Raw genomic sequence first — 24255 nt, 5'->3', positions numbered from 1 at the left:
AAGAAGGTATGAAACTTAAAGAAAAAGCATATAATTGTGTAAAGATAGGTGAAGGTTAGAAGATTGGACAGAATATAAGGAACAGCAAAGGATGAATAAAAGATTAATAAGGAGGGAAAAATTAGAGTACGAGAGAAAGCTAGCCAGAAATATAAAAACAGATAGAGTTTTTATGCATATTTACAGAAGAAACAAGTTAACAAAGTGAGTGTTGGTCCTATAGAAAGTGAGCCTGGAGAATTGATAATAGAAAACAAGGAAATGGCAGATGAATTGAATAGGCATTTTGCATCAGTCTTCACTATAGAGGATACAAATAATATCCCAGAAGCAGCTATAAATCAGAAATTGGAAGGGAGGGGAGAACTCAGGAAAATTACAATCACCAGAGAAGTGGTACTGAGTAAATTGTTGGAGCTGCGGGCTGACAAGTCCTGATGGACTTCATCCTAAGGTCTTAAAAGAAGTGGCTAGTGAGATAGTTGATGCATTGGATTTAATTTTCCAAAACTCCCTAGATTCTGGGAAGGTCACATTAGATTGGAAGATAGCAAATGTAACTCCATTATTCAAAAAGGGAGGGAAAACAGAAAGCGGGAAACTACAGGTCAGTTAGCTTAACATCTGTCATAGGGAAGTGTTAGAAGCTATTATTAAAGAAGCTATAGCAGGGCACTTGGATAAGTTCAAGGTAATCAGGTAAAGTCAACATGGGTTTGTGAAAGGGAAATCATGTTCAACCAATTTATTGGAGTTCTTTTAGGGAGTAAATGTACTATGGATAAAGGGGAACTGGTGGATGTACTTAGATTTCCAGAAGGCATTTGATAAAGTGCCACATCAAAGGTTATTGCGGAAAATAAAAGCTCATGGTACAAGGGGTAACATATTGACATGGATAGAAGATTGGCCGGCTAACAGGAAGCAGAGAGTAGGCATAAATGGGTCTTTTTCAGGTTGGCAAGATGTAACGAATGGTATGGCACAGGGATCAGTGCTGGGACCTCAACTGTTTACAATTTATATAAATAACTTGGATGAAGAGATGGATGGGATGGTTGCCAAATTTGCTGATGACACAAAGATAGTTAGGAAAGTAAGTTATGAAGAGGACATAAGGAGGCTACAAAAAGATATAGCTGGGTTAAGTAAGTGTGCAAAGATCTGCCAAATGGAGTACAATGTGGGAAAATGTGAAATTGTCCATTTTGGCAGGAAGAAAAAAAGAAGCATATTATCTAAATGGTGAGGGATTTCAGAACTCTGAAATATAGAGGGATCTGCGTGTCTTAGTGCATGATCGCAAAAGGCTAGTACGCACGTACAGCAGGTAATTAGGAAAGCTAATAGAATGTTATCATTTATTGCGAGGGGAATTGAATTCAAAAGTAGGGAGGTTATGCTTCAGTTACACAGAGCATTGGTGGCACCACATCTGGAGTACAGCATACAGTATTGGTCACTTTATTTAACGAAGGATGTAAATGTGTTGGAAGCAGTTCAGAGAAGGTTTACCAGACTAATACCAGGAATGCGTGGGTTGTCTTATGAGGAAAGGTTGGACAGGCTGGACTTGTATCTGCTGGAGTTTAGAAGAGTAAGAGGCGATTTGATTGAAACATATAAGATCCTGTGGAGTCTTGACAGGGTGAATGTCGAGAGGATGTTTCCTCTTGTTGGAGAAGCTAGAACTAGGGATCACTGTTTAAAAATAAGGGGTCGCCCATTCAGAATGGAGATGAGGCGAAATTTTTCTCGCAGGGTCGTAAGTCTTTGGAACTCTCTTCCTGAAAAGGCGGTGGAAGCAGAATCTTTGAATGTATTTAAGGCAAAAGTGAAAAGATCCTTGGTAAGCAAGTGGATAATAGGTGGGATGCAGATTTGAGGTTACTATCAGATCAGCCATGATCTTATTAAATGGCGGAGCAGGCTCAAGGGGCCGAATAACACCACCTGCTCCTTGTTCTTATGTATGTTCGTATGTCCCTCTTTAGATTTATGCTTCCATTATCCTACAATTGAAACTCAGCACCTTACTTGCCCTTTTTAAGCTTGGCCTAAATAGCCAAGTGGTTATGGTACTGGGTTTGTAACCCCAAGATCAAGAGTTCAAATCTCACAATGGCAAACCATGAAACAATGTAACTTCATCTGAAACAGATGGAAACGGGTTTGTACTCGAAAGAGTTACTTGCCCTTTTTACCAGAATTGCTCACAACCCTGTAGACTTAACTGCTGTAGATCTCTTATGATCAGCATGCTTTTCCATTTATCACATATTCTTTTGATTCTTTGATTCCATAATAATTATTTTGTACCTATCTAAATTAAAATGCATCACCCCCTGCACTCCACCGAGTTACTTAAAAGGTCAAAATCCTTATGAATCTGGGTGCATTGGTCCTCATTAATCCTCCTATGTTGATATAGTTGGACTGAGAGGACAGATTTAACAAAACCAGAAAAATAAATTACCAGGACCTTTGGAAAAAATCATTAATAGTATTATACATAGAAGCAACAAATGGGAATGAACTATTCAACTCATGCAGTTTGTGTTGGTGTTTACACTCCATGCAGTAACTAGTTCGACTTGTATTCACCACCCTGTTCCCATACCAAATCCATTCATCCACGTATTCAAGCTACTTTGAATTTTAATAAAGTTGATTACATTTGTACCTCAACCACTAATATTGGTAAATTCATAGCTTTGCAATTCTGTGGAAAGATGTTTTTCCTTTTCTTGGTTCTAAATCTCAAATGTTAACTTTTACCTATAGCTCCTTGTTCGAGACCTTTTAATAACTGGAAACAATCTACTTTTATCTATCTTGTCCCATCTTTCATAATTGTAAATAATCTCTGGATTACACGGGGGGGTGGGTGCGCAGTGATTTATATAAGAGGAAATTTGGAAAGTTAAAAAGAAAGGACAAGGCAATAGTGCAGTGCGGCAATGAGGGTAATGGTAATCAGAATGTGCCAGGAAGGGACAGAGCATATAGACATGAGTGCACCAGCAAATATGTTCAGAGCAGGGAAAAGTGGCTTTAAACTAACAAGGGGTGGAGGGTTCAGATGAATATTGATTTAGAAACCTAAAGATAAAAATTGAGGCAATAGATAAGTATATTAATGTGGGTAAAAACAAGCTGAATGGACGAGGAATGGACAGAGAGTTTAACATTAAGAGTGCAAGAGAGTAAGGTCCGTTCAGAGAATAGTAAGTAAAAAAAAATTGTAAATCACTTCATCTGAACGCATGGAGCAGGTAACCAAAGTTGGGAAATAAATATTTCAAGTTACGCAACATTTCGAAAAGACAGGCAGAATGGAGACGGAGAAGCCCCGAGAAAGATTACATGAGGACATGGATTAGAAAGGATTTTGGATCAGAAAATCAGGAAGTAGAATCAGCATGGATGGAGTTTAGGAATAGCAAGGGTCAGAAAATGAAATTACCTGGAAAAACTCAGCAGGTCTGGCAGCATCGGCGGAGAAGAAAAGAGTTGACGTTTCGAGTCCTCATGAAGGGTCATGAGGACTCGAAACGTCAACTCTTTTCTTCTCCGCCGATGCTGCCAGACCTGCTGAGTTTTTCCAGGTAATTCTGTTTTTGTTTTGGATTTCCAGCATTCGCAGTTTTTTTGTTTTTATATAAGGGTCAGAAAATGTTGGTGGGAGTAGTTTATAGGCCCCCTAACAGTAGCTATGCCATTGAACAGAGCATTAAGAAATTATCGGAGCTTGTAATAAAGACAGTGTAATACTTTTTGGTGGAGGGGTGCTTTAATCTTCATCCATACTGGATCAGTCAAATTGGCAAAGGTGATCTGGGAGATCAGTTTGTAGAACGCTTTCATGACAGGAGCAGTATGTTGTGGAATCAGCTAGGGATAAAGCTATTTTAGATATAACATTGTGCAATGCAGCAGAGTTAATTAGTAATGTCACAGTAATTAATATCAGCAGAGAAAAAGTACTGAAGTAACTTAAGTGACTAAAATCCAACAAATCCCCATAATCTGATAGCCCACATCTAGGACCTAAAAAGATAGTGGAAACGCTGGCTATGATTTTCCAAAATTCCCTAGATTCTGGAACGGTCCCAGCAGATCGGAAGGTAGCAAATATAACTCCACTATTCAAAAAAGGAAGGAGAGAAAACAGGGAACTACAGGCCAGTTAGTCTGACATCAGTCATTGGGGAAAGTGCTGGAATCTATTAAGGAAATATTCACAATGCATTTAGAAAAGCATAGTATGAATAGAACAAATCAACATGGTTTTACAGAAGGGAAACCCTGTTTGACAAATTTATTAGAGATTTTTTGAGGATCTAACTAGTAGGGTAGATAAAGGGGATGTAGTATACTTAGATTTCAAAAATGTGACAAGCTGCCACTTAAAAGGTTAATACACAAGATGAGGGCTCATGGAATTGAAGGTGCTTTACTAGCACACGGAGAAGCAAAATTAAAGGGTTGAGCGGTGTGTTTCTGTACCGTAACATCCTGCGATTCATACCATGAAATACTGTATACTTCCTGTATGACCTCTTTGCTGCCTATAAAGTTTCTATTTGTGGCCAATCTGTCTTTTAACTCCATTTTTTTATGCAGCACCATATTTTACATTTTATGTCTTAGCCATTATGTAACGAAATTATTATTGAAAATTCTAATTAGCAACTATGTTTCACTATCCACCATGTTCGTATTTCAGAACAAAACCCAGCAGATAAACTGGTTAAACCGGATATTTGTGACCTGATGTTTTTTTGGTAGTTCTCCTGTTAAGTGCTTTGGGATGTTTTACTACATTAAAGGTGGTATACAAATGCAGTGCTTTGTTGCTGTAAACCTGTGTTATCTGTCCTTTCAGAAGTCCTGCTTTTCTCCTGATTACAGGATTGTTTAGAAAAATTTCCCTACAACGGATGTCAAATTTGTCTTGTTTTGCCTGTCTTTTAGTCCTTGTGAATCCCTCCTTGAATTCAACAAGTCTACAGAATGTTAATTGAAGTTTCAAAAATTTCAGTCCCCGTCTCAGCTCTGGTGGCTTTAGACCACAGTATGAAATTGCTGCCAAAGGCACGGTTTAAACCATTTTGTATTGCTGTTATGTTTTTAGCTATTGTTTAATTTTGTAGATTTCACAAAATCATATTGCCATGACCCAACTGAAGAGGAGCAAGGCTATGGGAATACTGCACAGCTTCAGTCACACCACAGTGCTGACCAGATGAAGTCACCCCAGGGAGGTAGGAGAGCACTTTATTTTTTAAGTGATCTTGTTAGTGGCAGTTTAGAAAACAAATAAAATCTCCATTCACCCCACAACTTCAAGAGTAATAGAAATTCCAAAACGTGGAACAAACTGCTCCAGTCACAGGACACAAGGGAATGGAGACATGCTTGTTGAAAATGGCAGCATTGGCGACCAGAAATAAATTGTCAGTGAATGTTATGTGGAAACACACACACACACACACACACACACACACACAGTAGACATAATGAACATGGATAAGTTTTCTGCAAAGAGGTTGAGCTTAAATGAGCATATGCTGAACCGACACAGATGAGAACCCCTGCCAAGGTGACATTTCTGATCAAAGCATTTCATTGCAGTGTTCGGGCGCATATGTGTTGCCACAGGGAGAAGAGAATTTTAAATGTCATGGCCTGTCAAGACCAAGTAAAATTGATAGACCCTTTTAAGGTAGCTGACTCCTTGAAATTGAGTTTTATTCTTGGCATCTTTGTAATGACGAGTGACTTTTTGAACAAATTACCACCATATTTACAACATTAATTTTTTTTTTGCTTGGGAGAAGGAAGATGCTGCAATTGTTAAGATTAGCATGATTGGTTTTACAAGAACAACAGTTCTAAAACTTCTTCAGCTGCAGGCAACCTTGGCAAGGTAAAATACCCTGTGGACCACTTATTGGTCACACCCCACCCTCTTTTGCTTGCCACTGCAAAGAAAATCCATCAAAATTGATGGAAAGAATGGTGTTACTTTTGATGAGACACCATTGAGATGATGTCGGGTTCCAAGCTGAAGAGCTTTAGTCTTATGTTGGATTCCAAGCTCAGCCGGTTCCTCCTCTCATTTCCAGCCCACAAGTATTAAAAATCTAATCTCAATATACAATTGTATATTGTAATAGTAACATAGATTTTGCTTATAAATCTACATCCATAGTGCTCACACTTATGACGGCTCATGCCAAGTGGGAGCTGGTCTTGATGTGTGATTTCAGTTGAGTGTTAGGGGTGAGGTTTCTGATCAGTTCTCGCATATGGCCTCGGCTGTGGCATTGCGAACCAGTGGCTTGCATTATGGGCGAGCTGCAAAGTACCTGAAGGACCCACCCGAAACCCCAGCAGTCCACAAACCAAACTTCAAGAACCACTTCATAGCAACGAGATATACTGATATTTTCATGAATCCCATCAGTGGATATTTGAACTATCTCTTTTTTTAAAAATACAGATTCAGTTAGAGTTCATCCAAAAAGTGAAGTTTGTGACCCTCAAAACACTTGGCTTGAGAATGAGTGTCAAGATAAAGAAGGAGAGACTCTGCCTGGGGATGTTTTGGTGATTAGTTTGGAACAGTTGGAATCTACTGTATCTCAAGATAAGCCAGACACTCTTGAGCACCTGATAAAGTTTGGGAACTATAAAGCACAAAGTAGACTTGACGGTAAAAATAAAAGGACGCTGAATTCCAGTTCTCTGATCCGTAATAAAGAGAAGCGTTTTCACTGTGACTATTGTGAAAGGAGATTTTATCGTAAAGAACACTTAATGATGCACCACCGCACACACACGGGCGAGAAACCCTTTGCATGCGAGGAGTGTGGAAGGGCATTTGCAGAGAAGTGGAACCTCAAAGAGCACCGTCGCACTCATACAGGAATACGACCTTACTCGTGCCGCTTTTGCGGCAAAGCGTTTTACCGCAGTTCCCATCTGAAGGTGCACCTCCGCCGTCATACTGGAGAGAAACCCTATAAATGCGATAACTGCCATCAGTCGTTTGTGGATTCGTCATCTCTTCAGAAGCACAGGCGGTTACCTTCAGGTAAGGTGCTGACCTGGGAACAGTGTTCCAAATATAGAAACATATTACAATGCAAACATGCAGAGGCACCTTCTGCAGCTGGTAACACTTCAGTGAAAGTTTATTTTGCAGCCTAATACTTGTTAGGTAATATTAAACATGGAGTCAACATTGCAATTTTTATAATTAAATTGTTTAATGAAAAGGCATTTCATGTGGATCTGACCTAGTTACATGTACCTTGTCATTAATTCTGTGGAAGTCTTAGACTCACTAACTTCTAAGACTAATTGAAAACCTTTGTTTCTCGAGCAGTCAACAGAATGATATAATTTTCAATAAAAGCTGAACATAGTTGCAGAAAAGCCTCTATCTCTCCCTCTCCCTCAGTGATTGTAAGAGTTACTTGATAAACAGTGTCCGTATTTTGCTATATCCTGCATCGCTAATGTCAGAAAAATTCTTAATACTTGATGTATTATTGTTATGACCCCCATAGAAAGCAATAATTTTTTAAACAGTTATTTGAATTCCCATTAACCAACTTAAAGGAATTGCACGACAAGATTTCAAGTTTCTGACTCTTTACTGTAACAATCAAACTAAAAGCAGCATTAACTAAGCATAAAAACAAAAAAACTGCGGATGCTGGAAATCCAAAACAAAAACAGAATTACCTGGAAAAACTCAGCAGGTCTAAAGCATTACTTAGGAGGCAGCTATTACTCTAAACTACAGGAAAGATATTCCACCTCAACTTTTTAACACAACTAAAACCCCCATGCCACAGTTGCTTCGCTGCCCGCTCTCAGTTTTTTACATGAACCAGTCCAATAACACTCCCAGCTTCCAACGGGTTCGGTTCAGCCTGTTTTGTGAAGTCATAACATTGAGTGACTGTCAAAAGGCGCTCCTCTTAGTTTCCGGAGAAGTCCTGAACTGACTATCAGCAGGAAGGCTTAATCCTGGTGATATCTTTCCCTGGCCACCCCAGGACAAATCTTCTGGAGTCTTTAGATTGCCAATGGATGTGTTTCTTTGACCAGAGGCTGTGTTCCCTTCCATATTCTGCCTGGTAGTCCACAGAAAGGAAGTACACTCCTCTCTACTGGCCACACTCGTTTGCAGCCTTTTGTCTTTCTGAGAGATCTAAAATCTGAGACAGAAAGTCTGTCCGCACGTAGCCCAGCTGCTCTTGCCTTTGTTTCAGGTGTGACCATTTTGCACCTTGCTGTTGGTGAGTCTCACCCTGTCCCCTGTGGTAACCAAGCCATCCAGGAACTGATCACATGACCCTCTTCACGATTACATTTTATCTTGAATTAAAGAGGCAGTCCCAAAACATAACCATCTTATAAAACCTTGCTTTGATAACACTGCATAAATGGTTGATGACATATTAATGTTTTTAGGTAAAACTTGTTCTGAATTTGCATCCTCATGTCAGCTTAAGCTATCCAAGTTGAAATGTTTGCTGCCAAGAGGCGAAAATACAACAACGGTATCTTTACCTCTCACTTGGGTCAATTTTGATGCTTTGATACATGGTGCAGCCTTAATCCAGTTTGTGTATTTTTCATAGTATGCTGTAAACCTGAGTACGCAATGTTAATACGTTCAGAGGGGCTGGAACCAATGGGAAAACAAGAATCAGACAATTGTGATGGAGCTAGCGTTGGTGAAGGGCAGTTAAACCCATCAGAAAAAAAAGGTAATGATCTTGAGGTAAATTGAATAATTTGACTGCTAAGCAGTGCTTTGCCACATGTTTATGTTAAAGGTTTCAAGAATATTTTCATTTGTGAAGTTACAAATATATTGCCCTTGTATGTAATTTCTTCCCTTCTCTCTTGAAGATGTGGTTCAGTTCCATGGGCTACTGATGCGTCAGGCAGTTAACCTTTCTTCATACGTCCACTTAGGCAGCATATATGAGCAGCCAATTGCGACATCATGACTGAACGTGATCCTCTAATGTACACATTTTTAGCAGAGTGGGGGGGTGGGTAGTGATCAGCAGTAGCCCCTCATTCACTTTTCTTAGCAGACAGTTCAGCCATGGTGGTGTCCCATCATCACGCTGGTTGTGACCATCATTTTCGACGCAGATCATTCCTCAAACCTGATACTTCCAGGCCCACTATTGCAACACACATTAGTGCATTTACTCGCTTGGCCATTTACAGCATGCCCAATTTTATCCTTGGTAAAGGAAATCACTGGAGTTGGAACTTTGGGGGGATAATAGTTGTTATTTGCTTTACTGTATCCAGCAAAAACTAAACTAGCATTAAGCTGATGCAAGTAATGTAATCATATTGTCATGTGATAAACGGCACTGTGGAGAAGGAATGGGATAATTTGTATAGTGTAAGTATTCAAAGGCTGCTTCATGCAGGTCAAAGCAACTGTAACTTATAAATGAGAAAAGCTGCAAACTGTCTTGGACCAACCTTTTCTTTATTCTTTCATGGGATGTGGGTGCCACTGGCTAAGCCAGTATTTGGTGCGCATCCCTAATTGCCCTTGAGAAGGTGGTGGTGAGCTGCTGCTTTGAACCGCTGCAGTCCATTGCTGTAGGTACATCCACAGTGGTGTTAGGAAGGGAGTTCCAGGATTTTGACCCAGTGACAGTAGAAGGAACAGTGATATAGCTCTCACATGAAAGACCTCTTTAAGGTATCACCTGGCCTTTGTCCCAATTTTTTCTCTCGCCTGAAGGCACTGGCTTATGAGGGGTTTTATCGCTAGTAGTTAACTTTAGGGTCCACATATAATATCCTTTCTTCAAGTATGAGCTTTGGTAAGGTACACAAGAATAGCTCCGTGTTGATATCACAGCCCTGTACAATTTTGTCTTTGTCTAATATCCTTGTGTTAATTTTCCAAAAGGGAGCTGTCACCAGCTATAAGAGGCACATACCTGACTGATTTCCCCCCAAACGTTGCTTGCATTCCAATGGCCCCCAAGTCACTCCAGAGTGAAATCTAATCACTCGGATGACAGCAGATTTGAAAGAGAGAGGGAGTAGTACTTGAGGAGAGGAACACTTTACAATGTCAGCGAACATGGGGCTCAGGATGGAAGTTAGCTAGGTGGCAGGTTAGTGGGCATAGGGTCAAGGGAGCACAGGCTGGGTTTCATGGACAAGGTTGGTTTGGAAGGGGCGTGATAGAATAGAAACTAGAGAAAGATGCAGGATCAGAGCATGAACAGGGAAGAGGCCTGAGAGCAGGCATGGCTTGTTGGGGCGAGGATAAGGGGGCTGGTAAGCAACAGTGACAGCTGTGACAAAATCTGTGGCGCTCACTTTTTGTTGGAGGTGAGAGTGAAGACGACAAGGCAGAGGGGTTTAAGGAGATGGTTGTGGTGGAGAAAAGAAGCTGGAGGTTATCTTTCTCTGCACGTTGATACTAGAGCAGAATTCATTCTGTTTTGCGAAGACCTCCAGATGTCCGTTATAAATTAATCTTTTACTGGTTTGAACCTCTGTTACTTTGTCCCACTCTTGCATTCCAGTTTGAAGTAATTTTCCAAATCTCTCTCTTCTATAGCATTTTCAATAACTCCTGCACACTGGATGCATATGTAAATTATAGGACCAGGTGTCATAAGCTTTGTGTCATGAGTCCTTGATATACCATATAAATATTTTTATAGTTGTAAAATATTTCAAAGCATTTATCACACACATGCCATCTACTGGCCACTGTATGCCAGTTTTGTCTTGCCCACCTGAAGGATTTTCACAAGCCAACAAAATCATCTTAAAATACACCTTTTCTTAGTCATGCTTGTGTTGTTTATTCACAAACCTTGTATGGCATCCCCAGTGGAGAATGTGGAATGAGTGCATGTTTCCACACCTGTGTCAAGGCCATTTTGGAACAAATATAAATTAAAAATAACTGCCTAGCTTTATTGAGAGCCACCAGGTATTTGGCAGTGCACCTGTTCTTTGTTAGTTTCTCTATACAGTGGTAAGGTTGAGATGAAAGCAAAAAGTTGTATTGTGTGTACTTCATCTAAATGTTAGAAAGTATAAAGGAGACAGGAAAGTATTGAGTTGGTTCATTTGTGTTTTCTTCTTGTACAGTTTATCCTACTGTAGACTCAATTATTTAATCTCCTGTCGGAGGTGGATTACAACTGATAAAACTTTCAATAAGATAAACCTCTCTAATTTCTTTGTGCTATTGCTTTATAGAGTTACAAACCCTTCAGGAACTGGTCATTGAAATTAAAACTATGTAATGTGCTAATTCCAGACATTGTCAATCCTTTGTACGTTCAATACTTGATTCAACCACAGTATTACTTCTTGGGTTAGTGCGTTTAAATTGTAGAAGAGGATGGCCTGATGAAAGCGTGTGAATCATGCGATTCTTTAGATTGCTGACAATGGATTGGTGAGGGAACTGCCCTTTGGAGACTGTGCTTTACTTTCAGCCACAATCATCGGCCTGTTTTCTTATTCTGGTTTCCACTGCTAAGATGGACAGTGGGACCAAAGAGTCTCTGCTAAGAAAAATTGTTTTAAAAAGTGTTTTGTTTAAAAGTTACAGAAGATAGAGAGAAAAAGAATGTGGAGTGATAGCTGCTGGTGGTGAAAGGTGAAGGAAGAATTATTAAATATGAATAGGCTATCCTGAATGCCTGGAGGAGAAAGAAACTGAGTTAGGAAAACTAGATGAGCGTTGGGGGGTGGTGGGTAGTGGAGAAACAAAAATTGTATGCAATAGCGATACAAATTCAAAATGAAAGGAACAAGAAACCAATAAATATTAAGAAGTAGACTTTTGGAACTAAGGGTCAACATATTAGCACTCCAGTCCATTATACTAAAGTAATAGGATGTGGCTTTTCCTTGCATATTAAGTTCCCAGTTTTGGCTATGAATCTGGTAAGTGAGTGGATTTCCTCTCGGACAGTGAGTGAAGGTGGAACAATCACCTTGAGATGAATACACATAGTTTCAGTGGTTTGAAAATATTGTGCATTCTATAACCACAGAACGGTAGGAGATAGAATTTTACTGTACCATTCCTCAACACTATCAGTTCTCGCATCAGAGGTGACCTGTCTGGCGAGAAGTGAGGGCCATATTCACATGTACAGTGTACATCCTATTGGCCGACAGAGTGGGGGAGGCCCATTGGGAAATGATGTGTGACTTAGGAAGTGGCAGACTTAAATGGAGAAGGGATATCATTTTTGCTTAGGAGAATGAGAAGAGCGCAGACTTTATAACTCTTCAAAATCTGCACCGGGCTTGGCATTGATATCAAATCACTGGTGAAGCAAACCATTTGAAATCTTCCCTGTCATCCACTAGTAAATAGCACATTCTCCAATTCTGTGCATGCATGGCTTTCTGTGGGGATTGTTGATCATATTTTTTTCTTTTTGTGCATTACCCAGTTTTAGTCAATGGAGTTCTTCCGGAAAATGGAGGTTGTGATCTTCTAAAGCCTCGGCTTGAGAATGAAGGAGGGACTGTACCTGGGTATGTTTTGGTTAATGGTTTGGAGCATTTGGATAGTAGTTTCTCCCAAGATAAACCAGACACCTTTGAGCACCTATTAAACTTTGGGAACTATAAAGTACAAAATAGACTTGACGGTAAGAATAAAAGGACGCTGAATTCCAGTTCACCGATCTGTAATAAAGAGAAGCGTTTTCACTGTGACTATTGTGAAAGGAGATTTTATCGTAAAGAACACTTAATAATGCACCGCCGCACACACACGGGCGAGAAACCCTTTGCATGCGAGGAGTGTGGAAGGGCATTTGCAGAGAAGTGGAACCTCAAAGAGCACCGTCGCACTCATACAGGAATACGACCTTACTCGTGCCGCTTTTGTGGCAAAGCATTTTACCGCAGTTCCCATCTGAAGGTGCACCTCCGCCGTCATACTGGAGAGAAACCCTATAAATGCGATAACTGCCATCAGTCGTTTGTGGATTCGTCATCTCTTCAGAAGCACAGGCGGTTACCTTCAGGTAAGGTGCTGACCTGGGAACAGTGTTCCAAATATAGAAACGTATTACAATGCAAACATGCAGAGGCACCTTCTGCAGCTGGTAACATTTCTGCGGAAGTCTTTTTGCACGTTAATACTTGTTAAGGAATATTAAACCTGGGGTGAACGTTAAAATTTTTATAATTAATTGTTTAATGAAAAGGCATTTCATGTGAATTTGGGTTCAGTCAGCACCCTTTTCATCTGTAGTATAAATTGTTGTGATCATTTGAAATTAGGCATTCTTGCATTTGTCCTGAAGAGACCAAGACACAAAGCTTCGGCCATATGTCTCTATTTCAGCAGTATTTGAATTTGAGCTTGTTCAAGTAAGATGCTGACTGGGAAATATATTATGGAAGCTGAGGAATAATGTAGTGCAATTTCTAATCTGTGCAGATAGCTTATGAAACTTTGTTCATTTGGAATCTCCTTTAGACATATTAAAATTGTTAGGTTTAATTTTAATGTTTCACCTTTGACGCATTTAACTGTTGAAAGTGAGGGGGAAAATGGTTTGAATGTGAAGCTGATTACCACTGCCATGTTGTCTAGTTATTGTGGTCCTCACATATTTTGTCAAAAGTGTAGCAATTTTGTCCCTAGCCTTTTTCTTTCTACTATAATACATATGTGCTAAAAAACAGGTTTACTTGCAGAAAATGGCCCACTTGTTTCAAAACATGGTAACCCCAGAGTATAATTGTTATACTTCTGTAAATTATTTGAAGGATTGACCAAGTCATTCAATTTAAATACGAACATTTTGTGGATTTTATTTATACGTTTGATAGCTCTTTTAAGCCACATTTTAATTTATTCTGAATGCTACGTTTTTTTAAATTAATTCATTCATTGTATGTGAACATTGCTGACAATGCCAGCATTTCTTGTCCATCCCTAAATGCCCTTAAATAAGTAATGGTGAGCCACTTCTTGAACTGCTGCAGTCCATGTGGTACAGTTAAACCACAGTACGGCTAGGAAGTGAGATCCAAGTTTTTGACTCAACAACAGTGAAGGAACTACAATATAATTTTAAGTCACGATGGTGTGTGGCTTGAAGGGGAACTCGCAGTTGATGGTGTTCCCATGTGCTTGCTGCCCTTGTCATTCTAGGTGGTAGAAATAGCAGGCTAGGAAGCTGGTGTTGATGGAGACTTTGCGAGTTGCTGCAGTGCATCTTGCATAAACTTTCTGTTCTGGCCATGGTTAAGTAGAATGGTGTGATATTTGTTTTCAAATTAGAAAGTCTGCATTTCTCTAGCAATACGATGGTTTTGGTCACTTTCATCGTCTGTCATAGTGGATGCTTTTGATTTTAGTTTTTTGGAGGAATCTATCCATTTATGCTTTTGTATTGTTTAGCGCAGTTTTGAAAGCATTGTTCACATTCAGCATACAAATAAGTCAAGTTATATTCCCTAACTAAATCTCAAGCTTTATTGCAAATGTAAACCCAGGACCATGACTACAGTGAGGAGTGATGGATCAAATGATGATTAGAGTTCGCTCCTGATAATTCATCTTCAGCGTTTGATTTTGTTCACTTTTATGAATATAGCTTTCATTTTTATTTTAACTTGTAAATACATGTAAATTTTTTAAGATTTTTCCAAGTTTCTCTTTACATTAACTTGTGTGAATTTTTTTTCTTGCTGCTTCTGTCATGTCATATAAAAATATTCTCACAGCCATGTGCTCATTATTTTATAGAACTGAAGTAATATAACAAATGTTTTATCCAGTGAATGAAAGTTGTACTGACCTGAATCATGGAATAATGTATTCTGTGGAAGATGTTTTACTGCTTCTCTTCATCTGCAATCTTCAACAGACTTTAGTCTTACTTTGTGCTCTAGGTGCTAATGTTCATTTGTTGTCCATTTCTAGCAACCCTCCAGTCCTTGTGGTGCTGTAGTGATGAACTTTAGCTTACGCGGCCACTTTAGAGGCATTTTAAATCAACCACATAGGCCAGGCTGGGAGGGATAGGCAGAGTCCCTTCACTGATGAACATTCGGAAACCAGTTGTGTTTTTACAATAATCTGGATGCTTTCTCGGTTTTTTTTAATAGCCCATCTTAACTTCAATTTCACAGGTATGCATGGTGAAAGTTGAGCTCTTAAAGTAACTTTTCATCAGAGGTCACATGCTAACCAGTGCCTTGCTCAGGAACCATTGTCAGGAATAATGTCAGGAAGGACCCGTCCCCTGCCTACAGTTTGGTCCTAGCTTTGTCTTCTGCACTAACTACTAGACTACCACTCCCAGCAAATGAAATGGCCAAAAACTGAAACCTAAAGAAACAGAGCCTTTAGTCCTGTAGAACTATATTTCTCTTCAGCTGCCCAGTTTCCACTTTACAACTGCCATTGATGATTAAGATCAGAGGCTCATTGCATAGGAAAACATAAGCACAGGATCATATCACTCCACTTAATGTGACAAGATATTGGTTAGAATTCTAGTCCTTGATGATAAGTTAGTCCTGGACACTTAGAATATTAGCCATTTTATACAGAGGCTGATAATGCTGAGCTCACAGACTCAGGAAACATCGGCCATGGGCTGAGAACATCATTAAAAAATACTTACATTTACGTAGCCTCTTTCACAGCCTTGGGTTGTCTGAAAGTGCAACAAAGCCAGTGAAGTAGATTTGAAACATGGTCCCTGTTAAAATGAAGTGAATCTTTTGAATGTTATTCTGATTAAAACTAATTATGCTTTCTCACTCCAGGGTATGAGGTTGTTTAGTTATTTAAAGTATGTGAATTATCCTATGCAGCTTACCATACCGATAATTGAGTTTAACCGGAATAGAATTTGTCTTTGTGAATCACCTGCTTACACAGCCATGAAAGTGGCTTTTAATGCTTAACTTGCTATTATTATTTTCTTAGCTTGCTGCAAAACTGACAAGATAGATTCAGCACTAATACATCCAATTGCACCAATGACTGAACAAGGTCAGAATTATAATACAAACGCCACCCATGATTTGCAGTTTGTTCAAGGAAATAACATGGAAAACAAAAGGCAGTACAGAGGTAACAGTACCATGTCAAATGAATCCAATCCTATATGTAGTAGCCATTTGGAGGTTACTAAAAATGTTCTGGAAGATAAAAACAAAAATACCTGGAAAAGCTCAGCAGGTCTGGCAGCACCTGCAGAGAGGAGCACAGTTAACGTTTCGAGTCCGTATGACCCTTCAACAGAACTGTTCTGTTCTGTTCTGTTGAAGGGTCATTCGGACTCGAAACGTTAACTGTGCTCCTCTCCGCAGATGCTGCCAGACCTGTTGAGTTTTTCCAGGTATTTTTGTTTTTGTTTTGGATTTCCAGCATCCGCAGTTTTTTGCTTTTATGTTCTGGAAGATATTGGATATGAAGCTGGGGAGAAGTATTTGAAATTAGAAGGATCAAAAATGTTGGCATCAGCAGGAAAGTGTTTTTTTTTAATCCTCTGTAGTGGTTTGGTACAACTCGGTAGTTTGCTAAGCCATTTCAGAGACCAGTTAAGGGTTAGCCACATTGCTGTGGGTCAGGAGTCACATGTAGGCGATGGCAGATAAGGATGGCAGATGTCCTTCCCTAAAGGACATTAGTGAACTAGATAGGTGTTTCATGACGATCTGGTAGTTTCATGGTCACCATTGCTGAGACTGGCATTTAATTTCAGGTTTTTAAAAAAAATTAATTGAATTTAAATTCCACCAGCTGCCGTCATGGGGCTTGAACCTGTGGCCCCAGAGCCTTAGTTGGGCCTCCGAATTTCTAGTCCAATAACATTACCACTATGCCAGCGCCCCAAGAAACATGATGCTAACAATGCTGAGTATATAAAAAGAAATAAAGAACTTCCATTGTTATTGTGCCTTTTGTGACCTCAGGACATCCCAAAGTACTTTAGAGCTAATATAGAGCTGAGACGTGGCTATGATTGGATGGAAATAGAATTGATGTTTTGGGACATTTAAGCAGCACTTGTCACACACAAAATATGAGAGTCATTTGAAAAGACATAAATTCACAAGTTCCTCAGGGTAGTGTCTTAGGCCCAACCATCCTCGGCTGCTTCATCAATGACCTTCCTTCCATCGTTAGGTCAGAAGTGGGTATGTTCGCTAATGATTGCACAATGCTCAGCACCATCCGTGAGTCCTCAGATACTGAGTCCACATCCAAATGCAGCAAGACTTGGACAATATCTAGACTTGGACTGACAAGTGGCAAGTAACATTCGCGCCACACAAGTGCCAGGCGATGACCATCTCCAACAAGAGAGAGCCTAGCCATTGCCCCTTGACGTTCAATGGCATTATCATCACTGAATTCCCCACTATCAACATCTTGGGGTTACCATTGGCCAGAAACTGAACCGGACTAGCCATATAAATACTGTGCAGGCCAGAAACTCGAAATCCTGCAGCAAGTAACTCACCTCCTGACTCCCCAAAGCATGTCCACCATCTACAAGGCACAAGTCAGGGGTGTGATGAAATACTCTCCACTTGCCTGGATGAGTGCAGCTCCAACAGCACTCAAGTAGCTTGACACCATTTAGGACAAAGCAGCCCACTTGATTGGCACTCCTTTCACAAACATTCACTCTCTCCACCACTGATGCACAGTAGCAGCAGTGTGTAACATCTACAAGATGCACTGCAGGAATTCACCAAAGCTCCTTAGACAGCACCTTCCAAACACATGACCACTACCATCCAGAAGGACATGGGCAACAGATAGATGGGAACACCCACCACCTGGAAGTTCCCCTCCAAACCACTCACCATCCTGACTTGGAAATATATCGCTGTTCCTTCACTGTGGCTGGGTCAAAATCCTGGAACTCCCTCCCTAATAGCATTGTGGGTGTACCTACGCCACAGGGACTGCAGTGGTTCAAGAAGGCAGCTCACCACCGCCTTCTCAAGAGCAATAAATGCTGGCCTAGCCAGTGAAGCCCACATGCCTTGAATGAATAAAAAAGCGTTCTTCCTCCTGCGGCTCAGAGATTAAATTAAAACCATTGTACTGCTAGAGGAGTTCGACCACAAATCAGATACAGAATGAGATTTTACATGACTCTTCAACTAGGAATTGACAGATTACATGTGTGGTTTACTTTTGAACCAGAAATTTTATTTTGATCTCCAAAATTGTTGAGTGCATCACATATTGTGCACAGTTACATATCTGACAGTGACAGCTACCGTTCCTCATGCCAGCTGCAAACACTGAACTGCAGCACTTCACAAAACAACTTCCTTCTGTCTTGTCCAATTTCTCTAACTACACCTTGCTTCACAAGCAGAAAACATTTTTTGTACTGTTTATCCAGCTTGCAGCAACACTGAATTCATTAATGACCATGCTGCAGCTCATATGTTGTGGAGCTGCAAGTTCCTATGCAATAAATTAATTGTAATTTCTTGATCTTTTCAAGAACAAATTGCATTTAAATTGCGACGTTATCCTACAAATATGTTAGAAGGCACTTCATACCTCGAGGTTGCGAGGTGGGGGGGAGGGCTGAATAAGCTTGCTGAACTAATGGCATAAAATATAAACTGGGACTCAAAAGTATACACAAAAAGAAAATGCTCATAAATGTACATCAAACTCTTCAAAATTCTGGATTTTTAAAAAATCAAATATCTACCAAACCAAATACATAAAGAAAAAGTGAAGACTTGTTTGTATGGCAGATTTTCAGTCCTTCGATGTCCCTAAACACTTCACAGCTAGTGAAGTACTTTAGATGGCAATTGTCATGTTTGCAAATGTGCCAGCCAATCTGCGTGCAGCTGCGTCTCACAAAATGACTAGATGTGTTTTAATGGTGTTGGTTGACGAATAAACGTTTGCAAAGACACGCAGAGAATCCCCACTCTTCTATGAATGGTACAACGACTTCCTTCCCATCTGCCAGGCAAACAAGGCCTTGGGTTAAGACTTCATTGGAAAGATGGCAGCTCTGACCATGCAACACTTCCTGGGTATTGGACTGATGTTTTAGTTTAGATTATATGCTCACAGTTCTGAAGTTGGTCTAGAACTTTCAACCTTTTGCCTTGGGTTCCAGTGCTATTACTGGACTGAGGTAACACTGTATGCTAATTGAACTGTCATCTTGGGGATGCATTTGCATTGTGTGTTTTGTTTTCTGCTTTCAAGTTGCATCAAATCCTTGTGTATTTTAAATTATTATAGGGCCAACTTGTGCACTTCCTGAAGTAGATCGTTTTGAAGCAACGTGCTTTGGCAATTCAGGCAACCGTTACCCTGAGGATTTCACAAAACATAGTGATTACAACAGGAGCTCTGCAGCGGACATTTTTTGGGGTGGTACTTTGTCCCTGTTGAATGACTGCCCATTAGGAGACAAAAGAACTAACACTTCCTATTCTCCAATGAATTGCATAAACTATAAAATTGATAACAAAACTACCTCCTGTTTGAGACCTTTGAACAATGGAAAGGAGTTTAAAGAAGTTGCATCTTTAAGCAATGACATTATTTCTACTGGAAGGAATTGCTTTAAATGTGAATACTGTGGGAGGAGATTTTTGCGCAAAGCACAGTTAACAATGCACAGACGCACTCACACTGGAGAGAAGCCATATGTGTGTGATGAATGTGGAAGAGGTTTTGCAGAGAAGTCTAACTTAAATGACCACCGTCGAACTCACACAGGTGAACGTCCTTATGCGTGTACATTTTGTGTGAAAGCATTTCATCGTAGCACACATCTAAAAGTACATCTCCGTCGCCACACTGGAGAGAAGCCATATAAATGTGACGATTGCAAGAAAACATTTGTGGACTCCTCTTCCCTTCAGAAACATAGACGATTTCCCTCAGGTAAGAAGCTCACCTGGATTTTCAAAACCCTTTTGATGAAGCACCTCACAAGATGCTGCTCTACAAAATAGAATCTTGTGGAATTAGTGGCAATCTGCTGCAGTGATTTAAGAATTGATTGTATGCAGGCTGACTGTTATCGATGGATTTGGACCTTCCTGGAGTGGTGTCCCTTCAGGATTGATGTTGGGACCATTCCTATTTACCATTTTCATTAATAACCTAGCTGTTTGTGGTGGGGTGTGGCGGAGTAATCTGTAAGTTTGCAGATGATACCAAGATGTGTATGCTGGGGGAATGGTCCTATGTTTGGAAATTATGCTTAACTTCAGAAAGCATATTGTTGTGCACTTGGGCACGTCTGACATTAAGTATGCATAACACCCAACAGAGATCAGAATTGAAGCCAGTGAGAAAGCTGGACCTGTTTCTGGCAGGGGTGGAGTTCAGATTGTACAAGAGATAGGTATCCTTCAATACAAATCTTGGTTAGTGTGATCTCCTGGAATAGCTCGAAACACCTGAAGCAGTCGGAGAGGAGTCTTCTAGATTGCTGCCCCCTAACTGGCCTGGGTTTTTTGATCTAGTTTTTTTGCCTTGCCAAGGAAATTAGGTGGCTCATGATGAGTAAGGTGCATCTTTATCCTGATGTACGAGGTATCACAACTATAAGAGACAAGCTAGATGAACTAATAAGTCCCTTTCCTGTTCTGTCATTCTGGTTTTAGGTTACACTAAATATTATTTTGGTAGTTTGAGAACAATTTAAAAAGTGAGTTTTAGAATCAATACAAGAGTGAGCGTTGATATACTATGCAATGGCAGGATTGAGATTTGTATCCCTGAGCACCTTTGCAGAGTTCCCAAATTTAATGGTGGGACGGTGTAGATGAAAACCAGGCATTTCTTCACAGTGGGAAAGTGAAAATCCAGCCATGTTTTGAACGCCTGTAAATGGATGGTTGAAGTTAGGGAGCAGCAGTTTACCCTGCACACTCTATGGAGAAATGGTATATGTCTTGAGGAAAATAATCCATTGGAAATGCTTGAGAAGGGTTTCATTGTTTAATTTCTTCTAAAGTACTAATAATCATGGTCAATTTTAACCAATTTTTTTCTTGTTAAATGAAATATGCTGGTAGCACCATGAAGGGAACTTGCTGCTTGAAGTTGTTGAGCCCAGTAAATGTGAAGGTGACAGGATAATCATTAAAGAACAGAGGAAAAGGCCATTTGATCCATTGAGCTCAATATCAATACAATCGGGCACCAAAGATGATTAAAGAGGGGATGCATTCTGTGGGTATTTCAAATTGCCCAGTTCAGCATTGCATACATCTTAGAACTCCCTTAATATTTTGATTCCACTGCCTTTTCTGATTATTCCGAATGATTATCGCCCTTTGAATAATGTGTTTTTGGAATTTTTAAATGGTATTTACTTTTCAGTAATGTAGATAAATTTCCTCTTATCCCACTGGTTAGACTGAAGTAGTATTCTGGATATACTTTATCTGTGCTGTGAGAAAGACTTTATGAATTGCTCCTCTTCAAGTCTGTCAGTGGAGAGGTTCAGTTGTCAATCGAAGTTACGACCCCGAGGTGAGACCTTTATTCCTTTGATACAGGAGCATGCGGCATCTGTCTTAGTTAAATGTGCATGAATGGAACAACACCCGAATCTCAGATGGAACAAGGAGCCATTCTTGTACAATAGCCCCAAATTTATTGACATTTTGCATAACAATCCCATATTTAAATAGCTTATTAATATTCATTAGCAACATCATGAATTTAATTGAAGAGAAAGCTGCAACAAGCAACCGAATGGGTGCAAAACAACAAAGCCTGAAGCCCCAGTGGTATTCCAGCTGAGGCCTTCAAAGCTGGCAAAATTTTGCTCGCATCAAGACTCCATGCACTCGCCCTACAGATTTGGGATGAAAAAGAGCACCCCTCACCACAATTTCAGGAATGCGACAATTGTAACTATCCTCAAGAAGAGAAATAAATCATGCCAATCCTACAACTGCCTCATGATATGATTGCAACTGTCTTGAATTGGAAATCTGAAACTGACACCTTCAATATCTGGGACCAGGTCATGCAAGGCTTGTGTGCTAGATCCCCATGCTGTTTACAATCTACCTGATTGTGGCTATTTACCTCAAAGATCAACTGCCACCTGTTGTCAGTATTAAATACCATCTCGGTGGAAAGTTCTTTAACATGTCGCCTCCATGCCAAGCCTAAACTGACCACGCTAGCTGTACACGATCTGCATTTTGAGGATGACTACAGTGACAGACCCATTCTGTGCCAGATTTGCAAGCTACTCTCAATCTCTTTAATTTTACATACAAGAAACTTAACCTGTCCTTGAACGTGGCCAAAACAAAACTCATATCAACACACACCTCTCAGCCAAATGTTTCACCTCACGTTTTTGCTGAAGGAGAGACTCTGGAATATGTTGAGCACTTCCCATACCTTGGAAGCCACATCTCCCAAAGGGCCACCATTGACAAGTAGATCCAATACCTCGATCAGCTGCACCAGTTCAGCTTTCTACAAACTATTGCAGCAAGCTTTTGACAACATGACTTCCACAAATCAACAAAAGTCTTATTGTACAGAGCAGTTGTTGTCACCACAGTGAGACCTAGGGACTATGCATCAGCGACACATAACAGCGCTAGAGAAATTCCATCAGCAGTGCCTCCGCCGCATCCTCCAGATTCAATGGGTGGACCATTGAACAAATGCTAGTGTCCTTCATAAAGCCAGCTCCCCAAACATTCAGGCAAAACTGCAAAATCAACTTGGATGAACTGGAAACTGCACCTGGATGGCTGTAAGTGTCTCTCCCACCCGGTCCTGTTTTCTGCATTCTTAAATGGCTGATGTTCCAGGGAAGGACAAAGACACTCTGAAGCTCTCCTTGAAGTGTGGCAGCATTCACAGTAAACACTGGGAGGAGCTTGCTACCAGTCATTCAAAATGATGACAACTTGCCCATCAAGATGCATCATGCTTTGAGTCACAATGTTTCAATGATAAGACAGAGCGGTGGCAGAGAAGGAGTGAAAAGAAAACAAGTCCTGCACTCCGGATCCCACTACCTTGTGGGATATCCTGCTTAATGTGTCTAAAGATGCGGGTCGAGAATCGGCCTGTTCAGTCACATAAGAGTCATGGCAGAAACTCGCAACCGAGGAGTCGTCATCTTCAAATTGAGGGACAGTCAATGGCGACAAATCAAGATGTGAGGGAGGCTTATTGGATTAAAAGAAATGCTCATTCCTGCATTTTAGAAAAGTAATGGGCTAGAAATTCATCTTGGGCCATGGCAGAAAACTAGTGGTATTGGATTCAAAACAAAAACAGAATTACCTGGAAAAACTCAGCAGGTCTGGCAGCATCGGCGGAGAAGAAAAGAGTTGACGTTTCGAGTCCTCATGATCCTTCGACAGAACTAGTTCTGTCGAAGGGTCATGAGGACTCGAAACGTCAACTCTTTTCTTCTCCACCGATGCTGCCAGACCTGCTGAATTTTTCCAGGTAATTCTGTTTTTGTTTTGGATTTCCAGCATCCGCAGTTTTTTTGTTTTTATATCTATAGTGGTATTGGATTGTCCACCTTATTACAGCACAGCCTGGCATTTAATGCCATTAACTGCATTAGAATTGTATACCAGGCGCTGTGTATAACAAGCAGCCGATCTGATGCCACCTGTTTTGTGCCACCACCCTTCTACCCCAATAAGTTTTATCGAAAGCAAATCAACTTGGGCAAAAGACAAAGAAAATGGCAAATGTAACTCGAGATATACCTTCAAAAGCATAAACTGTGGATTTTTATTTCTTTTAGGCTGCATTAGACCTGAATATATAAAATCTTTGCAAAAAGAGTCCTTGGAAGATCAGGAATGTTATTCTGAAGCAAACAGCAGTACTAAGCTAAAATTGAATGACAGCTGTGTAAAGGTGGAAGGTACAGGTAAATATCTTATGAATTGCACCTGCTTTCACTTGTATATACTCTTCTTTCCCCCTATCCCCATGATGTACCTACCTTGGAAAATGCTTCTGTTGGAAAGAAGATCAAAGAGTGCACTACATTTATGCACCTACACCCAACTGAGGGTGAAATAGAGGGACCATTTGTAGTGTCAGAAAATTGAGACATAGCACTTCAGCATTGCATGCACTTAGAGAATAACCATAAGAGATTGAATGCCAAAGAAAATAATTTTTATTATTTAGATAGCTGCTTG

The 24255-nt window shown here is 40.2% G+C and overlaps 1 protein-coding gene across 1 annotated transcript in view; it reads left to right on the top strand.

Moving 5' to 3' along the window:
- The window catches only part of LOC121283143 (histone-lysine N-methyltransferase PRDM9-like), a 41573-nt gene that overhangs the window by 16112 nt on the left and 1206 nt on the right, over window positions 1-24255 (top strand). The window contains exons 6-12 of the mRNA XM_041197298.1: window positions 5157-5267; window positions 6509-7102; window positions 8664-8792; window positions 12504-13085; window positions 16013-16159; window positions 19328-19978; window positions 23850-23978. Coding sequence (XP_041053232.1) covers window positions 5157-5267; window positions 6509-7102; window positions 8664-8792; window positions 12504-13085; window positions 16013-16159; window positions 19328-19978; window positions 23850-23978 — 2343 coding nt within the window. The remainder of the gene's footprint in view (window positions 1-5156; window positions 5268-6508; window positions 7103-8663; window positions 8793-12503; window positions 13086-16012; window positions 16160-19327; window positions 19979-23849; window positions 23979-24255) is intronic.

Source organism: Carcharodon carcharias, chromosome 10 (assembly GCF_017639515.1).
Source record: "Carcharodon carcharias isolate sCarCar2 chromosome 10, sCarCar2.pri, whole genome shotgun sequence".
Taxonomy (NCBI): domain Eukaryota; kingdom Metazoa; phylum Chordata; class Chondrichthyes; order Lamniformes; family Lamnidae; genus Carcharodon; species Carcharodon carcharias.
Note: the sequence above shows the minus strand (reverse complement) of the source record. Positions and strands in the feature narration are given on the sequence as shown.